Source organism: Sturnira hondurensis, unplaced genomic scaffold (genome assembly GCF_014824575.4).
Source record: "Sturnira hondurensis isolate 20B ecotype Veracruz unplaced genomic scaffold, ASM1482457v3 Scaffold0022566, whole genome shotgun sequence".
In the NCBI taxonomy this organism is placed as follows: domain Eukaryota; kingdom Metazoa; phylum Chordata; class Mammalia; order Chiroptera; family Phyllostomidae; genus Sturnira; species Sturnira hondurensis.
Window position 1 is genome coordinate 3,335,154 of NW_028095197.1, and position 24,534 is coordinate 3,359,687.

Below are 24,534 nucleotides of genomic sequence, written 5' to 3' on the forward strand. Positions count from 1 at the left end.
TAAGCCAGACAAAGAAAAACACTTCATGCTGTCATTTAAATGTGAAATCTGGAAGAAAAAAAAATGGAACTCAGGGAAACAGAGTCAAGGGCTTGTCAGGGGCTGAGGGCAGGGAAACAGGGAGAGGTCGGTGAAAGGGGGCACTGATTCCAGCTGTAAGATGAATAAGGCCTGAGGAAGTGATGGTGACTGCAGTTACACACTGGACTGTAGAACCGAAATCTGCTAACAGAGTAGAACTTAAATATTCTCACACACACACACACACACACACACACACACACAAATATCAACATGTGAGGTAATGGATAGATATGTTAATAACTCAACAGAGGAAATCACTTCACAATGTATACATCTATCAAATCACACTGTATACTTTAAATATCTAACAATTTTATTTGGGAATTATATCTCAACAAAGCTGGGGAAGAAAAAGAATATATGAAATAACTTAAAAGGAGGCTTCTAAGCACCCATGGGAACAATAACCAATCTTTGTATTAGTCTCCATTAGTGTTTAGCAGGCACTTTCCAGGGGGAACAATTCAGGCGACCACTCTGTCAACTACCACGCTATAAAGGACAGAGTTCTACTTAATGTTTTACTATACCTGAAATGGCCAAATTGGTATACATAACAGAGCATGGCAATAATTAAATCTGATGACAAGTCAATATCTAAAGACTAAAATGAAGGTTCTGCATAAAGGGAGTGATCTTACCTATATACATCAAACTATAAGATGCTAAGTTCTGATATTAAGAACTATGATACTGAATTATCTCCGATTCTATAGCTGATCAAATTTTATATATACTGAATTTTAGAGATAAAAATTTACCTATTCGGAAGAATATTTGGCAGGTGTAGTTAAGTTTTTAAAGGGATACTAAATTCACTGTTTCTGGTATCTATAACCAGAAGTTTGTCAGAAAGTTATCTGATGTGTGCAGACAGCAACGAAATTAAATTTCTTTCAAAATATGAATCCTAACTCCAAATCCTCTTAATTTAGATATTAGCTGATATGTTTTCCACTAAAAACAACACTCAAAATATAAGACTACTTCATCAAAATTTCATCCAAATAGGAATGTTAAAAGAATCAAGAATATTACCACAATTTGGAATAAATAGTAATGTGTCAATTTAATTACAGTAACCTTAAAAATGTTCTTGGCTATCCAAATCTCTGTGCCTTTCCTACGCTTAACTAACTTAATGAAGTCTAACAGTATACTGCATGGTAACAACAGAATAAATAAGTGTGCCTTACCTGGTGACTTTGCAGCTTGAGTCAATCAAGTCATTTTCAAAGTCAAGCAGGCTGGAAGGCATATTATATTCCAATGGGGATGTCAGCCTTTTCAAACGCAATAGACCAACACAGAATTTTGCTCCCATCTCTTCCAGTTCTCGAGTACCAATCTGTAAGCCCTGGAAATAAAGCAATATTATATATGTAATAGGATGTTTGCTATCATCCTGCCATTTCTCATTAAAATCACATAAAAGTAATTTATAACTATATTAATAAAAATTAAAACTATATTAATAAAAATTAAAAGATTATTATTTGGTATGGATCTAGGGCTCAAAAACACAATGTCTTAACAATGTCAGATATTCTAAGTCACAAAGGAAACTGTCCTAAAAAACATTTCCAAACTGTCTACTCTTAAATCACCAAATGCAACTATTTTCACCAATACACTGGGGAGAAAAAAACACATAAACATTGTGTGTTTATGTTAGTCTTGGAGTTCATGTGTGAAAAAATATTTTATAAGATCTTCCTAATAATTCTTATTATCTACTACTTTGGATGCCAATGTTGAACTATTATAGTGTTAAAATCAAGGCTCCAATTTGTATACTTGAACATTACCTTATAGGTACCTTTTCTGTATGATAAACAAACAAAAGATAACTATGTCAAAAATATCAAACAAGTCTAAGCCAGTGGGATAGCAGTAAACTAAGTTCCTATTGTTCCTTGTCAATTAAGGATGCCCATTTCAAATTTTGTCTACTAAAGCAAAGAGGAAATTGTAACCGCGACCCCCACACCCTTTTCTACACAAGTTTTCCAATGAACAATACAAGGTTTACCAGAAGTTAAATGTAACCATATAAAAGGATAAAATTTGAGTGTAAATCAAGATTTTGCTTATCATTTAATTTTCAGATAAAAATGAATGTCTAAAATAAGTGAAATTCTTACATCAATAAAAGCTGCAGGTGTGCATGAGCGCTGATGTCATTTAGAGAGAAGGCACTGTAAAACAACTTTTCAGTGACGGGACCCAAAGCACAAGGTCACTGAAGAGAATAAACTGTAAAAAACTATTACTTAATCTACATGCCTTTATAATAATGACTGGTTGGTAGATTGATTATGTAAAGAGTTTAGCATCTCCAAATACTCTAGAAAATGTAACCTGTGTAAAATTGAATTAGGACATTTAATTGCCTTCTTAATTTAAAATCTTTAGAAAAATTATGCCTATTTCTAAATTAATTCATAGAAAACTATAAGAACATTTACAATCTAAAATACAGTAACACAAGATATTCTTCAGGGAGAAAAAAATCTTTTTTAAATACAGTCACACCATTTATTAGCTTGTATATTAGTTTTGAAAAGTATATATTATATGCACATGTGGGGATGGAGGTAGATGGGGATTTTGTACTTTCCGCTCAATTTTTCCGTGAATCTAAAAGTACTCTAAAAAACAAACATTTATTAATCAAGGTAAAAAAACAAAAAAAAATGTTTGTTATGATCAAAGCATTACAATTTAGACATTAAAAAAACAACTTGGCTTAGTAAGACACACTTCTCCACAGGAGTTTCAATGAGCCGCGGCAAAGCAGTCCACTACAGCAAAGACGAGGGGATGGGGGCAGCTGGAACAGGGCTCTGCCACATTCCATCTCTCACCGCCATCATGCCCTCGGTAAACTAGAAGTCACCAGTCCACAGTATTTGAAGAGAATTCAAAAGATATTACTACCCTTTGGAAGAGAATACCGTGTCCAACTTCCCACAGAAGGCACTGAAATGTCATTAAGTTCTACTCTACCAGGCCCCAAAAGTGTGAACGTCAGCTACAAAAGCTACACAACTTCCTTCCAGCTTGTTACAGACTGCTTAAACATTCTAACAGCGAGTGTAATATGGTTACAGTTTTAACACTAACCAACCGGAAGATTTTTAGCTCCTTTCAAACATAAAGTTATAACCATCTTTATAGGCGGTATATGAAAATTACCATCAGATTCAGTTTCCTGTTGCCCTATGCCAAAAAACCCAAAACAAAACAGAACAGAAGGAGAGGCATAATTCGCAGACCACCTGAAAATCTATCTGTGCCAAGGCGAGAAAGATACTCAGGTTTGCTGTTGCTTATCTGAAGTCTAATTCACTGCCGTTAACTCTCAGTATTTAAAATTAAAAAGTTCAAAATCACCTAACATTTTATTAGTCTTTAATTTCAAAAGTAAAATTTAAAACACAGCTTGTTTCCAATAAAAGCCTTAGACTGCACTACAGAAGAGCAGTCTTAGTAAAAAAAACATATGTAGTGAACAGATATGCATTTCAAAGTCACACACAAAAAGCTAAATATAACCTTTATAAATGAGTGTATTCATTTCTCTGCATAAAATATATTTACATCCAACAAATTAAAATAGAAAAATTTTACTGATAACTTACTATGTGCACAACTAATTATAAATCACTAATCACTATTTACTTTTTAAAACTATATTTTATTGAATATGCTATTACAGTTGTCCCGTTTTTTTGCCTCCTTAATCCCCCTCCACCCAGTACCCCCCTTCCCTCCAGTATTCCCTCCACCCTTGGTTCATGTCCATGGGTCGTACATGTAAGTTCTTTGACTTCTCCATTTCCTGTACCATTCTTAACCTCCCCCCGTCTATTTTGTACCTACCATTTAGGTTTCTTATTCCCTGTACCTTTTCCCCCACCCTACTTCCACCCCCTCCCCACTGATAACCCTCCATATGATCTTCATTTCTATGATGCTGTTCCTGTTCTAGTTGTTTGCTTAGTTTGTTTTTGCTTTTTTTAGGTTCAGTTGTTGACAGTTGTGAGTTTGTTGTCATCTTACTGTTCATATCTTTGACCATCTTCCATTTCTTAGATAAGGTCCTTTAACATTTCATATAATAAGGGCTTGGTGGTGATGAACTCCTTTAACTTTATCTGGGAAACACTCTATCTGCCCTTCCACTGTAAATGAAAGCTTTGCTGGATAGAGTAATCCTGAACGTAGGTCCTTGCCTTTCATCACTTTGAATAGTTCTTTCCAGCCCCTTCTTGCCTGTAAGGTTTCTTTTGAGAAACAGATAGTTTTACAGCTGATAGTCTTATGGGAAGTCCTTTGTTGGTGACTGTCTCCTTTTCTCTTGAAGCTTCTAAGATTCTCTCCTTATCTTCAATCTTGGGTAATGTGATTATCATGTACCTTGGGTGTGCTTCCTTGGCTCCAACTTCTTTGGGACCCTCTGGGTTTGCTGGACTTCCTGGAAGTCTATTTCCTTCACAAGACTGGGAAAGTTCTCCTTCATTATTTGTCCAAATAAGTTTTCAATCTCCTGCTCTTCCTCTTCTCCTTCTATGATTTGGATGCTGGAACATTTAAAGTTGTCCCAGAGGTTCCTAAGCCTCTCCTCATTTTTCTGAATTCTTGTTTCTTCATTCTGTTATGGCAGAATGTTTATTTCTTCCTTTTGCTTCAAGTTGTTGATTGCAATCCCAGTTTCCTTACTTTCACTGTTAGTTCCCTGTGCAAAGTTTCACTTTGCATGGTCTTCAATTTTCCCTCTATTTTGCAACCACACTCAACCATATCTGTGAGCATCCTGATCACCAGTGTTTTGAACTCTGCATCTGATAGGTTGGCTATCTCCTTGTTGCTTAGTTCTCTTTCTGGAGTTTTAACCTGTTCTTTCATTTGGGCCACACTTCTTTGTCTGGACACACCTGTTATGTGGTAAGGGGTGGAACCTAAGGTATTCACCAGGGCAGGGCAACCCACTTCACTGCATTGTGGCTCTATATGTGAGGGGGGAGTCCAAGAGGGAACAATGCTGCTTGCCTGGCCCCCCTCAGGCTTTCAGTCACTTGCTCCGATACCACAAGCAATTTGGGCCCTTCTGGTGCTGATTCCCAGGTGGGTGGGTTTGTGTACATTCCAGGACACTGTGGGTCTCTTCAACGAACTCTCCTGTGAGGCTGAAGTTTCTCCTGCTGCCTGAACCCTCACAGGTTTTTACAGTCAGATTTTGAGGCTTTATTTCCCTGTAGTGCAACCCTGGGCTGTGCGGTCTGTCTCGCTTACCAGTTGTTCCTCCCTGTATATCCACATGCAAACATGCAACAGCCAGCCACCGCCTTGCCAAGTGTCCTCTCCACCTGGCTGCCCATCTCCGCCCCTCCTACTGGTCTGGATGAATATTTCTTCTTTAACTCCTGGGTTGTTGGACTTCCATTCAGTTCGATTTTCTGTCAGTTCGAGTTGTTTTTGGTTTTTAAATTTGTTGTTGTTCTTCATTTGTTTACATCAGGAGGCACAATGTGTCTACCTATGCCTCCATCTTGGTAAGAAGTAAATTACTGTGCAGTATTTAAATGTGTATCACAGTATGCTTTCTTAAAAATTTTGAATATAAGTAGACTCAAGACTTTGTGAGAATCCACCCTGGCTGGTGTGGCTCAATGGATTGAGCATCGGCTTGCAAACAGAAAGGTCATCTGGTCAATCCCAGTCAGAGCACATGCCTCAGTTGCAGGATAGGTCCCCAGTTGGGGACATGTGAGAGACAACTCACACTGATGTTTCTCTCCCTCTCTTTCTCCCTACCTCCCCTTCTCTCTAACAATAAAATAAATTGATGTTTTTTTTAAAAAGACTGTAAGAATCCAAAGCAAGCTATTTAGTTCAGAGAAATTTTTTTAATGCTTTTAAGACTATATATGATTCAATTTCATTATTACGAATTACATATAACTCAATATAACAAACATATTATTAAATATATACTTGAAAAGCATTGGATTCTAAACATAAAGAAAAGTCTTCAAATAGTTTTTATGGCTAGAAATCCTGAAATGTTTTACCTTATATTTTCCCTGATCACAACCACACAAAGTGCTCTCCATGGTGTAGCTCCTTTGTACTCCTATCTCCCTCCAAACCACCACACGTGCTGTCGATTCTTTAGATTTTTCCACTACGAAGCTACAGCTGCTCATGCAAAATGCTGGCGCAATATGGCTCAGTATCTTAGGCAAAGTCTGCAAAGATGATGATAAAAGAGTATTTCAAGACATTTTTTAATTGTTAAATGTTTTAATCTTTAAAAATTTTCATGAAAACACAGTGATTACAGCAGGGAAACATCAAAATAATTCTCTTCCTAATTTAGAATTTTCTGCTTTCCTAGACAAATAATCAGAAAATAGAATGGAAGAAACTATCACATTTATAGTAGCAACAAATAGAATAAAACCATGTAAGAAAAACCATGTTTAAAAATATGAAAAAAACATGTTTAAAAAATGAAGAAATTTAGATTTGTATGTGTCAATCATCCCGAATTAATCACTAAAGCTAAGACAATCACAATCAAAGTGCCCACAACATTTTTTACAACTTAAAATTATTCTTAAATTCACCTGAAAGTGTAACTATGGGAACACACCCTGGGAAACTCTGAGAGAAAAGGCTATGACTGGAGAACTAATCCAACAGACACTAACCTAAATTACAGATCTAAGGTCAAGGAGAACTGTGATACGGGAGTAGGAACAGATACACCTTTAGAAAGAAATGTATTTGGTTCAAAATTAGAACCCAAAGTTTCTGTTAAATTTAGTATTATTATTATTACCTGAGAAAACACTGATAATTCACTAACGTTGACAAAACTGGATAGTCATTGAGAAACAAGCTACAGTTACCCTTCATTAAGTTAAATTCTAATTAGATTGATAATTTAAGTGTAAAACTTTAAAATGAAACTAAAAACAGTAAACAGAAAACCATATTTTTAAATCTTAGAATGAGAAAATTCTTTCTAAGCCTCCAAAACCAGATGCCACTTTTTAAAATATTCAACAAATAAAATACAATTTTAAATCACTACACATCATACACAAATAAAATTCTTAAAATACTTGTAAAACACATAAAGTTTCAAAAACAATAATAACTAGATGACCACCAGCACAAAAGCAAGCAGAGAATATGAGAAAAGGCTATTTTACAAAAGAAAAAATTCATAATTGGACAAATATATTCAAAAATATTTGACCACAAAACTACAGAGACACAAACTAAACCATCAGATTTTTTTTTACCTGGCAAGGACAACAGTATTATGTGATTAGGGTGTGGAGAAATAGCACTCTCATTCATTAAATTGGGGAACATCAATTTGTATAAACTTTATAAAGGACAACTACACAATACTAATCAAATGGCCACCAAAGGGGAATGACTGAATAAACAAACTTCGGTACATCTGTACAATAAGAACAAAAATGTACAATGAAATCTTGTGTAACTGTCAAAAAGACTGAAACAGGTCTCCATCCGAGTACCGGGAAAGATGGCCAACACACACTGTGTGGAAAAACAAGCTGCTGCCCTGGCTGGGTGGCTCAGTTGGTTGCAGCATCATCCCACACACCAAAAGGTTGCAGGTTCGATCTCAGGTCAGGGCACATACGGGAGGTAACCTCTCAATTTCTCTTTCCCACATCGATGTTTCTCTCTCTCTCAAATCGATACACATATTCTTGGGTGAGGATTTTTAAAAAAACAAGTTGCTGTGGAACACTGCAAAAAAACGCACATATTCTTTGCTCATAGACTTACGAATGAATATGTTCAGAATGGTAAAATTGATTACTTAGTAATTAATTAAGAGATGACTTTCAATGACTACTTTGTATTCCTGGAGCGTTTCCATTTTTTATATAACTAATCATTTTATTTATGTGGAAAAGGGGATGAGAGAGAACCAAAAAGAAAATGTACTTCGAAGTTCTGCTGACAGTAGTAGTATGTTACTGACACATTTTCTGAAAAATAACCTGTGGTCCTGTTTAGGCACAAATACAGCAGGAGAGGCTCTGGGACGAAATAGAAAGCAGTAAGATTGCATTTCAGTCCTCAGCACACCGTACACGCAGAAACACTGGTACCCGACAGATGGCTTTATAAAATCGGGAGAGAAAGGATATACTGTTTAATAAATGGTTATAGATGGAGAAACTAAAATTAGACTTCCACATCTCATATAAAACATATTCCGAATACATTAAAATTCTGCATGTGAAAAGCAAAAAAAGTTAGAAGAAACATCTGAAACAATAATAGCAAAATGGCAACATGAACTGAATCTGAGTCATTCACGTGTGAAATTACTTCTGCACTCATATGCGTGTGTGAAACCCACAACGCCTGGCTCATTGGTGGTAATTACCCTGTGTCCTGCATCTTCCACGATATCACAGGAGGCTGCGTTCGCACTGGTGTGCCACACTGTCTCTTTGATGCTGCAGCCGTACATAAACACATTCTTCTTCCGGGAGTGGCCGTGATAGTCACAATACACCTTAAAAAGAGAATACAGTTTAAGAATCAAAAACCTTCAAATGCACAGAATGTCACATAAATCTAGTTACTATTAGCAATAAACAGGTCTGTGTTCCTTGGTCCTTTTATTGAAACTGAGCCACCATTTACACAAGCAGGATCAATAAAAATAGTAATATCAAATTTTGGAAAGAAATCTATGATTACTAGAAGGGCTAGAAAGTCTTCTGCATGTACTGCATCAAGGCATGAATTCTGCTCTTTCTTTCATATGTAGTATTCACAGTTTATTTTTAAAAAATATTTTATTTACATATTTATCCTACAGAGAGGGGGAGAGAGGGGAAAAAGAGGAGAGAAACACTGATGTGTGTGAGAAACATCAACTGGCTGCCTCTCACACGCACCCCAACCAGGACAAGGCCCCCAACCCAGTCGCATGCCCTGACCCGGAATCGAACTGGCGACCTTTCAGTTTGCAGAATGATGCTCAAGCAACTGAGCCATGCCAGTCAGGGCTATTCTCCGTTTTAAAAAATAATAAAATCAATTATAGGTCAAATCTACAACTGTAGTCATCACTGCCCCAAGGGCTGTTAAAATATTTATCTTATTTTTAAAAACATGAAAATGCTTTTCAATTTAATTTTAAGAGCATTATTTAATTTTCAAAAAAACATCAACATATTCCAATTTAATTTTTAAAAGTATTATTTTACAAATGAAAGATGAAGTACTGACTCACATGCCAGTTTTGCCGCTCTTCAAAGTGATTCTATATTTCCAAAAGGAAAATTAACTCATTGAAACACTAACAGAATGAAACACACTAAACAAAAGCTGCTGAAAACAGACGCAGCTACGCCCACAGTTCTGAGGAGTCTGGCCCTCTGCCTGCGCCACCTTGCCCTCATGTGTATACTCAAAACTTACCAGTTTCAGAGTTGACTAAAGAGCTCAGACATGAACGTCTACTAGTTTGAGAATCTGGAAAATACTGGTATTTTACTGTTGTTCAAACAGTGACGTTAAATACCGAAAACTTACAACCAGGAGTTACCAATATTCATAAACAAAAAAAAAGTAAAGAGCTCATGAGAATTATAAAAATTAAATCTGATAAAATAAGAATATGAATAAATTATACTAATCTGATACCATAATTAATACATAAATGACTGATAAGGAGAAAGAAAGGTATTTTAAGGAAGTTGTTTCTGAAATTAACACTTAGCTTTTATCACCGGAAAATAATGTACAAAATACTAAGTCATTAATTAATAAAATGGTGTCTTTGACTACACAAAGTACAAAGATTCCACTGACCAGCGGTATACGCTTCACTGCAGCCAGGTACTGCAGCAGCCCCTTGGTGTGGTAAATTGTAGGATGGAGATCTGGATTCGGACTCTGCCACTGCCTGTTCAAATCCTCTCCACTCAGAGAACAGCGGTGGCTGAACACAGGTGAGCACAGTGACAGACAAACACAGGTCTCAATAAATCCTTATACAGACTTGGTTTAACTTTATGATTCGATTCCACTAAATATGTCAAATAGGTATAAATGGTAGGTTCAACTGAATCCATTTTTTACTCATTAAATAATCATTTATTAAGCATCTGTTACATCCAAGATCCTGTGTTACATGCATTTATAAGTGGTAAGCTTTCAGATTCAGAAATCAAAACTTTCAAGCTACAGAAAAAATTAATTCTCAATTCTGGGACTTTATTTCCTACTCTATAAAAATTAATGTTCATATATTCTATTCTGACTACATAATAATAATTTGTTTTACTAATATTTTATATTTTGATTGTATTAGTCACTATTAGAAGTGCTATCTGGGATCTCCTAAGATAACTATATGAAAAGTATACATTCTTGTGAAAATTCAAATACATTTGCATTTAATCATAGGTATTAAGTATTAAAGCCATCGAACAAAAATTTAAGCAATCAGAAGGTAATAACAGAAATACAAACAATTCTAACTGGCCAATATATTCCTGAATTAAAACAAGACATAAAATTTTATTGTAGTTTCATTACCATAACCTATCTAAAAATAAATTATCCCTTTTTTATTGAACAATTTCTTAAAATATGGGAAAGGTTCATGTTACATCTATTGAATAAAATATGGTACCCTCACAGTTTTGGAGATTCTTATGTCAAATTCCATCTTTCAGAAGCACTAAAAAGACCTTGCCTAATTGCCACAATAAATGAACTATACAAACAATAAGCTACCTTCTCTTAAAAAGTGGTATCTTCTAGTACCTCCAGGTTAAAGAATTCCTCGTCAAAAACTACACTTCCTCACATCAGGAAGAGGTTTCCAGACAGAGCCAACACTCTGTATCGGTGAAAGAGATCCCAGAAGATTCTAAATTTTACCACAAACTAAGATCACACCACTGACAAAATTAAAAAAGAAAGGAATATAAAAGGATATGTTAAAAAAAATCTCGTATCCTGACACTGTGACTTTTCTAAAATAACTCAAGGAAGATATACATTTTATAAAATCATATTCTCATGAATACAGAATTTTCAATGCCATACTACTGATATACAAAATATATTTTCATTAAAAAACACCTTAAATGAATTCCACACCAAAAATTTCTTTGCTCTAGAAAAACCCCTAGATTTGCTTTCCAAATTTACCCTGAATGATATTATTTCAACAATTTTATACAGGACCACCACAATAAGCTATAGTATTTCTATAACTATTGCTTAACTTACTTTCCATTGATGACACCATCTGGATTTAGCATTGGGACAATTTTAAAAATATAGCATTCTCGTAAGCTCTGAGCAGTAGGGTTATTACTCATGAGATACTCCAGTGTTCCTTTCATCACCCAACTTGCATTCGTTTCTCCAGGATGCACCCGAGCAGATAAGAAAACGTAAGGGCGATTTCCTAAAGTACACATAAAATCTCAAATTAAAACGAACAACTATTAAAAGTTTGTATGATGTTTGACTCTGGGGCTTCAGAAACATTTCTACTCAAATGTGAATTCTGATACAAATTCATAGCAGAGCTCACCATGCACCCACTATAAACAAGCACTGTACCAGGCCCTAGAAAGGAAACAGAAATGACACCCCCATACGCCATGTTCTAAAGGAGTTCATAATATAATCACTAATCAATAAACACCATTCAGTCACTTATTTCTCCATGACTAATCTAGCATAGTAACTTAGTTCTTTAATACAATTTTGGCTTTATAAAGAATAAGCAATGGAGGAAGTTTTAAATATAAATATACTTTCATAAAGTCACTGGGAAAAGAATGAAAATATAATCTTATCCCTGTTTTGTTTTTTGCCACAAGGTGTGTTTTATTTTCATTAATCATACAAATAATTCTCTCATCCCTGTTTTATAGTCACTATCATAAGGACAGAAAAACGGTATATGAGCTCAGAGATGTACAAAGAACAGTATTTTTCACTATGCACGCAGACAAACCCATCTGTAAAATAACACCCGGCTCACCTGCTCCTATTTTTATTCACAGCAAGCTCTTTCTCTTTCCTGAAAATACTCAACCTTTTCATTAAAATTAGAATGGTTTTCTTATTTTTTTCCTATCACAGCTGTACATTTGAGGCAACTTTAAAAAAAAATAAATGGCAGGGAAAATCAAGTAACTATTCAGTGCTAGCATCAAATTTCTGGTGATTTTATTTACAAATAAAACTAGCTATAAATTTTAAATTGATGGTATTATCACATTAAACTCTCAAAATAATTTGTGATATTACACCTTGGATATATGACTTGCAAGGATAAGAAGTACAGAGAATCGGTACCAACAGAGACCGTGGAGGTCACCTCACGCAGCTCGCCAGGTTCTCAGGTGAGGAGACGGAGGCCCAGCAGCAGGCCCAGGTTAGGCAGTGACGGGACCAAGACTTTGGATGCCTACGCCTAGTGCCAGCCCTTACAAATATATATATAAAGCAAAGAAAAATAAGTAAGAATGACTGGGATTTTGAGTGAAAAAGACAGACTTACTGAATTGACAGATGTGTTCATAATAATTAGATTCTGGCATGGCTGTTATAGTCACCAAAGGACAGCTGTTTCCAGACAGGGTTTCACATAGCACGTCTTTTCTAAAATAGATTTGCTGAGGGTTGTGTGCCGATTCCAATTTTTGAAGATGCATCTGGATAAAACATAAAATTATACAATTATTTAAAAACTCGCTGTGATAAACAGAAATAAATGCATCTAGATATACACACCACTAAAAGTCAATCTAATGAACAAAATAAACCAGCAAACAAAATAGAAACAGGCTCACAGGTACGGAGAACAGACTGCCAGCTGCGAGGGCTGGGGGCTGGGTGGAAAAGGTGACGGGATTAAAGGGAAGGGAAGTATCTCATACACACAGACAACAGTGTGGTGACTACCGGAGGGAGAAGGGGGCGGGGGGAGGTAGAAGAGGATAAAGTGGAGATAAATGGTGATGGAAGAAGAACTGACTTGGGGTGGCGAACACGAAACAATATATAGATGATGTATTAGAAGTTTACATGAAACCTATATAATTTTACTAGCCAATGTCACTTCAATAAATTCAATTAAAAACATTTTTTTAAGTCAACCAGATTCCTAATCCCTTCTCTGGGACCCTCAGGAGCCAGATGTAGTTCAAACATTAGTATTTGAGGAATTCAAGAACGAGAACAGATACAGTGCATACACCACTGAATATGCAATACCACCAACAGGGTCAGAGACGGCAGCCTGTATGAGCACATTGTTATTTCTACATAATATAATAACAAAACACATAAAGCATCACTCTAAGTGGAATCGATACCCTAAATAAGCTCACGTCAAATTAGGCCAGGCTTTGCTGGCAAAGGGATTATAAAAAAGCTTTCGGTTCTCAAAGCCTTCTGAACATTGAAATCATGACTGTAGGCCTACAATATGCAGACTAAAAATGATGTTGCACAAATTTTTTAACAAATTTTCCTGACTTCAAGATTAATATAGGTTCATTGTGAAATGTCTGGAAGATGCAGAAAGTACAAAGAAAAAATTTTAAGCACAAGTGCCAATGTATATTAACAAAACTGTAATTACACATGCCTTTTTATAACCGTCTTTTATCACTTACTAATTTATACATACATGTATATATTCATAATTATGAATCTCATACTAATGATATGGCATAGTGTCATACCAAATATAAATCATTCAATCCCTCATTTTAAGACACTTAGTTGGTTTCCAAACTTCTGCCTATGCCCATTCACAGAATCACTATTTACTGTGTGGTCACAATTTCTGCGCCAGAAACTGTGCCAGGCACCGAGGCTGTATCAATGAATAAATGGGCCCTCCCCGAGGGACAATGCAGAGTACTGTGATAGCTTGTAGCAAGGAGAGGGGAGACCAGCTGAGGCTGGGCAGTGAGGGAAGTTCTCCTGAAAAAAAATTACATTTAAACTTCGATTCAAAGGATGAATGAAAAGGACAAAGAAGCGTGCTATAAACAAAGGAAAGTGCAGGAAGAACACAAACTAAAAAAGAAGAGGGCATTTCAAAGAACTGAAATAGATCCATCACAGCTACACCAAAAAGAAACAGTGAGAAACAGAGAATTCAACACAGAAAGAAGGGCTTAGTAGACCAGTTTTTCCTAAAGGGTATCCATCCATGTATCTAAGTAATTCATGGATAACCTTCAAAGAATGTAACAGGTACATTATTTAATTGTGAGTTAGAAAAATGTCTACCCATTAAACTGACAATTTCCTGGATGTTAAGTTAGGATAAGGATAAACTTTAAAGAGTAAATTGTTTTAGCCTATTAAATAATAAATATTAAGTAAATAATGACTCACACAGTATGTGGAAATGGCAAAAATTGTGTCAGACAGTAAAGGAATGACAATGAACCACAGTATAAATTTTAGACTTTGTACAAATGGCTACAGAAATCACAAAGGCATTGTAAGCACAGGAGTCGTATGATCAGATTTGCCTTCCAAGAGCCTCCTTCCAAGGCTTCTTCCATAGCTCCCAAGAGCTACAGTGTGGAAAACATACAGATAAAGAGGAAAGGGGATAAAAGTCAACTTTAGGACACCAGTTAGAAAAAGGCTGGCAAAAGTCCAAGTGAGAAACAATGCAAATGCCTGGAAAAGGTTATGGAGTTAAAAGAAAGTAAGGGAATCAGAATATGCCAAAAAGCTACACATCAGTCAAGAAGAGTAACACATAGCCCTACACATGACAACACTGTATTCTGATGCCCTGTTATCCAGCACAGAGAGATGCCTGATTTTACATTTGTAGGTTGTAATCTTTTCTTTTAATTTTCATTTAAATACATTTTCATGATTATGCTATTACAGTTGCCCCAGTTATTCCCATGTGCCCCCCTCCACCTGGTACCCCCCTTCCCTTCAAGGCAACTATCAACAACTGAATGTGGGTTGTAACCTTTATTAAACACAGTGAGTCTCACACCGTGTTCTCAGGCTTGGTATCTTTTCCGCTTTGTGGAATGTGTTTTTCTCCCGTTTCCCCTCTCTAGTAATGCTGACGCGTGTTCCTAATCATGGTGCTCCAGTTTCTCTCTGGGTAAATTGATCATATCTTCATGATCTTTGATTATGAGAGATATTCTCTTCTAAGAATAAACCTACCACAGTAATTATTTGAATTTACTTGTTTTATTTTGTTTTAATAATCAGAAATCTCAAGTACCCCACAAAACAACTCTTGTACCCCAAATTCTAAGCATCTGGATCTAGGACTCCATATGCAACCATTAGAAAAAATAAATTCCCTGCAGAAAACTTAAACCACACCCACATTTTGCTATTGTTAGATTTTCTGTCAGATTCGATGCTTCTCATTAAACACTTGGAAATCTCATCCAGTTAAAATCTGGAAATCATGGAATCTTAAGAAAACGTGCAGATTTCTAACCAAAGATAGAAAGCAAAGATTATATCAAATTTCCTTAGTATTTCTTTCTATTAAATAAAAAGAGACTACATTGCCATTTACGCTCTTCAATGTTTTCAACAAATGTATTATTATATAAAATTTTCAACACCAGATCTTTTTCCTATTAAAGCAATTTTATCTTGTTATCTGACACATACACATATAACACAGTAATAGTCATAATACAACTTGGTGAGTTCTCACCTGTAAAGTTGAATACGTATATGGATAGTGATAAGCAAAGTAGCAAACATCATCTTTATGTGGAAAATTGACAGTGAATGTAATTGTATAGTAGGATTTTCCCTTTTGCCCACCTGCAGCAACTGAACTTCTTGAGAAGTGATTTCTGCAATAGAAAAGCACACACTATTTCATACGTACAAAAACTTTGATTTTCCTTGTTATTTTGTTAAACAGAACTTCGGGGGGGTGGTTTGTAAAAAGTGTAACTTAAGTACTCTATAAACAGAGACTTGAGCTCCAGGCAGCATGGTTCAGTTGGCTGGCCATCCTCCTGCAAACCAAAAGGTTGCCGGTTCAATTCCTAGTCACGGCACATGCCTGGGGTTACTTTCCAGACTTTCAATATCACCGACATATGTTGAGCTAAAAATGCTTTGTACATCAACTGAAGTTCTAAAATTCCAAATCACCTTGCATGGCCTGCAGATTCTTTATACACACTCAAGGAATTTTGAAATTTGTATATAGTCCATTAGCTGAGCCATCATTACATCTTGAATCGAGACTCAGTGACAAGGTGCTATGGGTTGAAGAAAATACGAAATGAGTTCCACAACATACCCTGCCTACTCCTTTCCTCCAAAAGCTTAACGTCTAAGTGGAAAGTATTTAATTACACCACATTACACCTGTGTGGAAGTTTTTAGGTTTTATTCTCACATGTTGGAGGAAGGCAGTTTTATTCAATTTCACAGACGACACAAACAAGCATCAAAGGACCTGACTGGGGTAAAAAGCTAAGACACAAGGCAAAAATAAATTTTAATACCTCACTACCGAAATTTCAGGCCTTGAGAAAGCAACTAGAAAGGTGCTTATTACATGGAAAGTGATTAGTAAACGTCTGTTGAATTGAGACTAAATTCCAATTCCAGAGCTGGCAATAGCTGAAAGAAAAAAAAAACAAACAGCCCTGGCTGGTGTAACTCAGTGGATTGAGCGCGGGCCTGCAAACCACCCAATTGCGGTTCGATTCCCAGTCAGGGCACATGCCTGGGTTGCAGGCCAGTTCCCAGCAGGGGACTCACGAGAGGCAACCATACATTAATATTTCTCTCCTTCTCTCCTTCCCTTCCTCTCTAAAGATAAAAAAATAAATTTTTTTAAAAAGTTGCCCCTTACACAGAACAACTACCAGCATGCTTTACAATGTAAAAAAGGTAAGTGTTCATCGCTGATTTCCATAATGCACAAGGGCAGAAGCGTGAAAGAGACACTACTTTCTGAAGGATACCGTTTCACCCACTCGCAGTCCAAATTATTCTGCAGAAAGCTAACCGAGCACTGCCCAGATCACCACTTCACTCCAACTTCGAGAAAGGGATAGGTAATGAGAGTACTTTTATATCAGCCTGCCATTAAAATAAATATGAGATTTATTCAGGTACAGATGAGTTACATATAACCTTGTATTTCTGTTCCTCATTTATTTACTATTTATGTAGCAAATAAAAGTTGGGAATATTTCTGTTCCCCATTTATTTACTGTTTATGTAGCAAAACCCTACTAATGTGAATTCCAAGGAACCCTTTCTTTCCCATGAAGTAGCAGCAATTAAGACCTAGGTTTGTCCAAAGCCATGTCATAAACTATTACAGCTTCATTTTAGAAGTCTTCTTCTAACTGATACAACTGTATTAGTGCTAATTAAGCACAATATGAAAACGTCAATACCCCCTAAACAAAAATGTCAGGATTAAGATTAATACCAGCTAAGAAAGAGATGTCAACTGCCTTCAACAGTGGAAGTTGTTTAGAAAATAACACATGCAGCAACAGAGTAAAATGGGACGCAAGCTACATAATCCTAGATCATTTAGAATGAATCTGAAGAATAATCCAATTACTCTACTGCAGCAATAAATAACCTACAGCATTGATGTCTAACACTTTAAGTAGTTCACCTATTTGAAGTCAAAGTTGAGCTATACAAGCTGACATAACCATGGAATTCATCTCCAGGTAATATAGTTTGGAAATTAAAATGAGGTAAATATTTGTGCACAAAAGAGAAAAGAATTGTACTTACTGTCATGAGAATAACAAATAAATACAAGTTATTTCCTACACTTTCTTTAAGTATATCTTATTGATTATGCTACTACAATTGTCCAATTTTCCCCCCCTTCGCTCCCCTCCACTCGGTACCTCCCTTCACTCTAGCGGTCCATCCTCCACTTAGTTCACATCCATGGGCCGTACATATACGTTCTTTGGCTTCTCCATTTCCCATACTATCTCCCCTTAAGTATTTCTCCCCAACTGTATTTCCACTAACTATGCCCCCTAAATCAATCTCAAACTTCAAAGGACTCTATTAGAAGCAATACTAAAGCACAGCACCACAATTCAAAGAACGCAATAACAACTCTACTTTTTAACCTTTAAGCTGAAATACAATGAAGTTAATAATCCCTTCTGTAAACCGATGTCCTGTTACCCGTAGAATACTTACTTATAGTAACAAATGTCCGTCCCCACACGAGTCCACCACGGTCTGGCATTTAGTGCTTCCTGAACCGAATACATGAGTGGCTGCATACCTTGACAAATAGAAGCAAAAAGAGAGAATAACTCTTTCAACATTTTTGAGGCAAAATTAATCTATGCACTGTAGAAAGCACCAAACATTCAGAACGCTGAAGGCAAAGACGTTTCTGTTTTTTTATATGGATTGTTTTTAATCTGAGAAATTTAAAATCTCATAAGTCAATCAATGATGTGGTTTAATTTCCAGTTGAACTAAAATAGATTACAACTTTAATAAGTGAAAAGTCATTACATATTTTTCTATTTCCTTTTCTATAGATCAAAATAACAAGGAATATATAGACACACACACACACACACACACCCTATAGTAACTGAAAGAGTTAAAAGCACCTATGGAAGGAAAGAGCTCTATAGTTCTCCATGATTACCGACATTGAGGGGAGGGGGAAATGCCCCAAACACATGACTGTTTTCTTCCCCAACCGTCTCTAACACGGGTTAATAGCAGGGAAGAGGAGGGGGTACCGCTAACAAAAACAGGATTAAATATATAGTATATTTTCATCGGTAGTTTTAGAAATATACTTTCCACATGAACTTTAAAATCACTTATCTCATTTGAAAAAAGAATGTACTAGGTTTCTAACTGGAATTAATGAAATTCATGTTAATTTTGGAAAGGATGACCATTTTTATGATGTGATTTTGACTTTCCTTGAATCCTAAATTAAAGATACAGTCATTTTCTTAATTTGTGTGCTACAGAGCCATTTTGTGAAATTTACTGTGATATCTTTTTAGTCTTTAGTCATCTCTTGGGTTTTCTAGGTATAAATCATATCATTGGCAATTTAAACGATTTTTATCTCCCCTTCTAATATTTATATCAGTCACTTCATTTTCCACTTTTATTATATTTAGAGAAATGAAACCTCAAAACCAATTCTGAATGAAGTGGTAACAACAAACAACTCTGTCTTATTCATGATTTTTAATCAAGCTGTTTTGCCTTTCAATCGAATATTTGTTAACTCTTTTACAAATTAACTACACATTTAAAGTATAAGAAGAGCTAACCCTGAATAATTTTTGATATATCAGACACTGTTCTAAGTATTTCTACATCTTCTCCTAAATCTTCACAGCCTTCTGTTCTAGGTGCTATGATTATTCCCATAACTGAAGAACTTTCTTCCATAATTCTTACCATACTTAAGTGTTTTAATTATTTTATCAATGCCTTTTCAACATCCACCAATAGAATTACATGGATTTTCTCCTTTAGTCTGTTAATGCAGTAAGTTATGTTGATAGGTTTCCTACTACGAACTATCTTTGTATTCCAAGGAGATGCTATTCTTTTACTAGCATATAATGAGATTAGCTAAAAGCTCATTTAGAATTTCTGCATCTAAGAATTGGCTTTTTTGTTTTAATTACCTTTACCAAATATTAATATAAGATTATACTAGCATCTGAAAAACATATTAACAACTTGTTCATAATTTACTAGAACAAACAAAAGCAAAATCTATTTTTTAATAGGTAAATATAATTCATCTGGAATACCATCTCAATATAGCACCTAGTACATTTTTCATTTCCTTCAGAACAGTTATAGTTTGTTCAGAATCACTACAGAATCAATTAATTTGTATTAATCAATTTCAGTATTTCTATGTTTTGTCAGCAATAGCGTAGATCTTAAAAGTTCTCATCACAAGAAAAAAATTGATCATTTCACGAGCATAGAAATAACAAATCATTATGTTGTACATCGAACACCAATGTTATAGGTCAATTATATCTGCATTTAAAAAAAGATTTGTGATTATTATAGGATCTTCAAGGACTATACATTGAAATTGCACATCTATTCAGTGCTTTTCACCCTGAGTTTTTCTTGGTCTGACGTTAATATTTTACCACTTTTGCTTAGTTTTACCTGCATTTTCCCCCTCTCCCTCTGCCCAGTCATTCTCAGCTTTCCTGTCACTTAATTCGCACACACAGACTCTCCTCTCTCTACAGCCGCCCCCTTGACTGTGCAATTTTCAACACACAATTTTTGAGGACATTTTAGCTCATTCATAGTTAGCAATGATATACACTTCATTTCATCACTTCCATCTTACTTTCCTTCTACTATATATTAACTATATCTTATCCTTCTTTACCCTTTTATTCTACTGGCCTGGCTGCATTTCCCCACATTTCCTTTTCTTCTTGCATCATGTAGAAAGCCTTCTACTGTGCCTCCCATCTTAATTTTATGATTAACTATTATTTCTCTGATAGCGTATCAAATTAAACAACTGAGCAAGACGAGTTAACTTTCACTTCTCCCACATCACTCCCTTAGAACGTTTTTACTTAACACATTTTACAAATTCCAAGTCTTCTATCTTGAGACCATTTTCCTCATTTACTCTTTTCAGAGAGGGTGCAGGAGTGGCAAGTTGTCTGGTCTCTACACACACAAAGATGTAGTTTGCTGGCACTGACAAACAAATGACAGATGTTGCAAAAGACATATTTATTTGGCTATCTTCTCACTTCCAGTGCCACAGATGAGAAGTTCAACACTAATCAAATTTCACATGCAGAACAACAGTCATTCAGGGCACGCAATCTGCACCCAGATTACCTGGGTTTGAATTCCAACTTCAGCATGTCAGATGCAAGGTCCTGGGGAGATTACTAAACCATTTACACCCCCTTTCCTCCTCTGTGAAATGAGCGCAACAACCTCACTGACCTACTTCTTGTATGGATTAAGGGCATCATATGTGCTAGCACTAATGGAAGACCTGACACTTGGTAAATATTCAGTAAATATTAGTTGTTATTATTACCATTTTTTATTAACCAATTCTTTTAAGGTTGAATGTGTGCTAAAATTTTATCTTTATATTACTTGAAGCTCATGTATTTCACTAGTACATAAAAGATTCCTGGCTTTCTCTGCCCTGGCTGGTGTGGTTCAGTGGACTGAGTGCCAGCCTGCAGATGGATTCGATTCCCTAGCCGCCAGTTCAATTCCCAGTCAGGGTACATGCCAGGGTTACAGGCCAGATCCCCAGTAGGGGGCACACAAGAGGCAACCACCATTGATGTTTCTCTCCCTTTCTTTCTCCCTCCTTACCCCTGTCTCTAAAAATAAAAAAATACTCTTTTTTAAAAAAAGATTCCTGTGTTTCATATTTCTTGCTAGGATTCAGTGAGCCATTTCAAACAGAAACTTTAACCTCCCCCGAACACACAAAACTCACTATAATGGTTAATAATAGTAAGGTAGAACAAGGTTCAGGCTGAGGTCAAGGGCACAGTACATTTATCTAAAGTGTTCCACTTTTATAAAATACAATGTATTTTTACATTATTTTTAATATAAAAGACAATGTATTTTTACATTCATTTTTAAATGATAGTTAATTTTAGGCAGTGAAGAGTATAGTTACAAATTCTGACTATAATAAAAACCATATGAACAAAACAGGTCGCCCCAATAAGAATCAATCAATTGAAGTAACTGAAACTGAATAAACCACAGTCTATTCAAAGGGATATAGAAAGACTATGCTTGAGTAATTGACTTAGTAGTCATTAGCCAAAAGATAAACCCTTTATGTACACAAAACAAACATACTAAGAACTGTCCCTCTTGTCCTGGGAATATAGACAGTGAAATTATTAAATTGCCACAGTGACGCCAACATCCAATGACAATGGCCTCTGATAGTACCCAAGTAAAACCCAATGTTGTATTGAGTACAGGTTCAATAACAGATGCAACTAAAAAGACAGACAATGTATTCTGGGCCCTAATCAACAAATGCAGTTTGTATGAATCACTGATTCATACAATTTTCAAGTTGAAGCCAATACCCTCATTTAACTGATAAAAGGGACAAGAAAAATGTTAATTGAGCCTGAATAACCTGCAGGCGCCTATCACAGGCTGCATACATTTTCTGGGCTCAGTGACCCTACGGAGGAAAAACACATGTCATTAATATAGCCAGTATGACAGCAAAGAGGTATATTAAAAATAGGAAGATCAGATTCTCAGGGGACAATGGCAGTCGCTTGAAACCCACTGGCTAAATCTTGGGCAATCGGAGTGTCAAATAAATAATGACAGCAACAAATTATAATCCACTGAGTAAAATAGGAAAATAGTCCTACACTGACATTATTATCCTGAAAGCTCGATGAGAGACAAGGTATGTACCTAGTTTCAAAGTACCCCTACACAAAGTACTAACCACAAAGAGAAAACAAACAACTGCACAATGGAAAAGACTAGCAAACACCAACGTAAGTAACAAAAATCACTATAGTAGGAGGACAGACAAAAAGTCGTCGCCAGAACACCTCACTTCTGTCATCTCTCTGCCCGAGACACCTCACAAACCAAACCATAAGGGGCGTGAGACTACTCCAAACTGAGACCCACTCTAGAGAATAACAGGCCAATAATCTGCAGGTGTCAAGGTCACGAACATTAACGACTGCAAAACTGTACCTGACTAAATCAGTCTAAAGAGACTTATATACAATATGTTTTGAGCCGAATCCTCTTGTAGTAACAATCCTCTGTAGTAACAGACATTACTAAAAAACCAGGTGAAACTTAAGTGGGGGTGGGAGCAGGTATCCAAGGGCTAGATGTAATTCATGTATCAATGATAATTTCCTGATGTTAACAGTTGTGCTGCATTTGTACAGAAAAATGCCATTATCTGTGGAAAATATACTGGAAGAATTCTAGGGCAATGGGGCATCATTTCAGATGCCAACATATGGATAAAGGATATAACTTTTCTGTTAAGTTTTAAATTATTTCAAAATAAAATACTTAGAGAAGTTGATCATAAAACGAACTAGAGTGTTCTTGAGATATGCTTTATGCATGCTCATCTTATGTTCCTAATGGGATCCTCTTCATAGTTCATCCAGCCATTGCCTCATTCATTTCATATTTACTGAACATGTATTAAAATGCTGTGCTGTAAATACAGTGGTCAGCAATAGACACACTTCCCTGATCGCAGGAAATGTACAGAAAGTGGTGAGGGTAGGCAGGGAAGGTATTAATCAACTATACACATAAACGACATAAAGCTTTAAAGAGTACCTAAAAGGGAAAATTACAAGGAACATTTATCAAGGGGACTAATCCAGCCTGGAGAGTCATGGGAGGTTTCCTTAGTCAAGAGACAGCTCAGCTCAACTTCAAAGTATGGAATTAACAAACGTGGAATGCAACATCCTAGATTCCAAAATTCTACTTTGTTGCCTGGTTCCACACATGCTCAATTTTATCTGTGAAGGTGGTTAAAAATCTTCATATACATGGACGACAGTGGATGGGGTAAAGGGAATGGGAGGGAAAGCCGGCCCAAGTGCCAGAGAGTAAACCTGCAATAAAAGCTCTTAGTTTTACCACAATGCAAGACTGCCACCTGGTGGTAGTTTGAGCAAACCCCTTTCAAGTAATGAGGGGTGGTAGTTACACAGATACAGCACTATTACACAGTGACATAAATTCTCAAACATAAATTCACAAATATGATCATTCACTTGTTTAAAAAACCCTGCTAAGTATTTAGGAGAACATCCTAAACTATCCCCAGAAAAGGACAACTTAGGAAACAAAAGCAACAGTAATGCATCCTCTTTCGAGGGGCATTGCCAAAGAAGAAGACCTCTCTAGGGCACCTTTGCTAAAACCCAACACTAAATATTATTAAACATTGCCCAACCAGTATGTCCCAATCAAAAAAAGAGAAAAATACAGACAATAAGCTACTTTCCTTATTAATATTAGTTATTTCCTAACTTCAATCACGCATGGCAATTTAAAGATCCTTCCAGCTGAAGTTGTTTTACTGCAAACATGTTTAGTCATCCATACCTTCCCCAAAGTGAATTCAAAAATTAATCTGATGACAATAACATTAACTATGTAGCTGTTATAATTTCTTAAAATCTTTAATTCTCATTTGCTAAAATATTGGTCCCTTCCTTCTTCCCACACTCTATTCATGTTAAGACAACCCAAAATCTGTTTTATGTTGTATGAACTTAATAGTTTCATTTAAAAAAATACATCTGCCTAACAGCTCCTTCC

General features: G+C 35.9%; 1 protein-coding gene across 8 annotated transcripts in view; it reads right to left on the reverse strand.

Moving 5' to 3' along the window:
* AGTPBP1 (ATP/GTP binding carboxypeptidase 1) overlaps positions 1-24,534 on the reverse strand; it is a 142,462-nt gene that overhangs the window by 10,926 nt on the left and 107,002 nt on the right. For all 8 annotated transcript variants that reach the window (XM_037035826.1, XM_037035822.1, XM_037035827.1 and 5 more), the window contains 8 exons: positions 18,361-18,448; positions 15,863-16,007; positions 12,692-12,845; positions 11,404-11,584; positions 9,973-10,102; positions 8,534-8,665; positions 6,162-6,338; positions 1,281-1,441 (listed from right to left, as the gene is read on the reverse strand). In XM_037035826.1, coding sequence (XP_036891721.1) covers positions 1,281-1,441; positions 6,162-6,338; positions 8,534-8,665; positions 9,973-10,102; positions 11,404-11,584; positions 12,692-12,845; positions 15,863-16,007; positions 18,361-18,448 — 1,168 coding nt within the window. The remainder of the gene's footprint in view (positions 1-1,280; positions 1,442-6,161; positions 6,339-8,533; positions 8,666-9,972; positions 10,103-11,403; positions 11,585-12,691; positions 12,846-15,862; positions 16,008-18,360; positions 18,449-24,534) is intronic.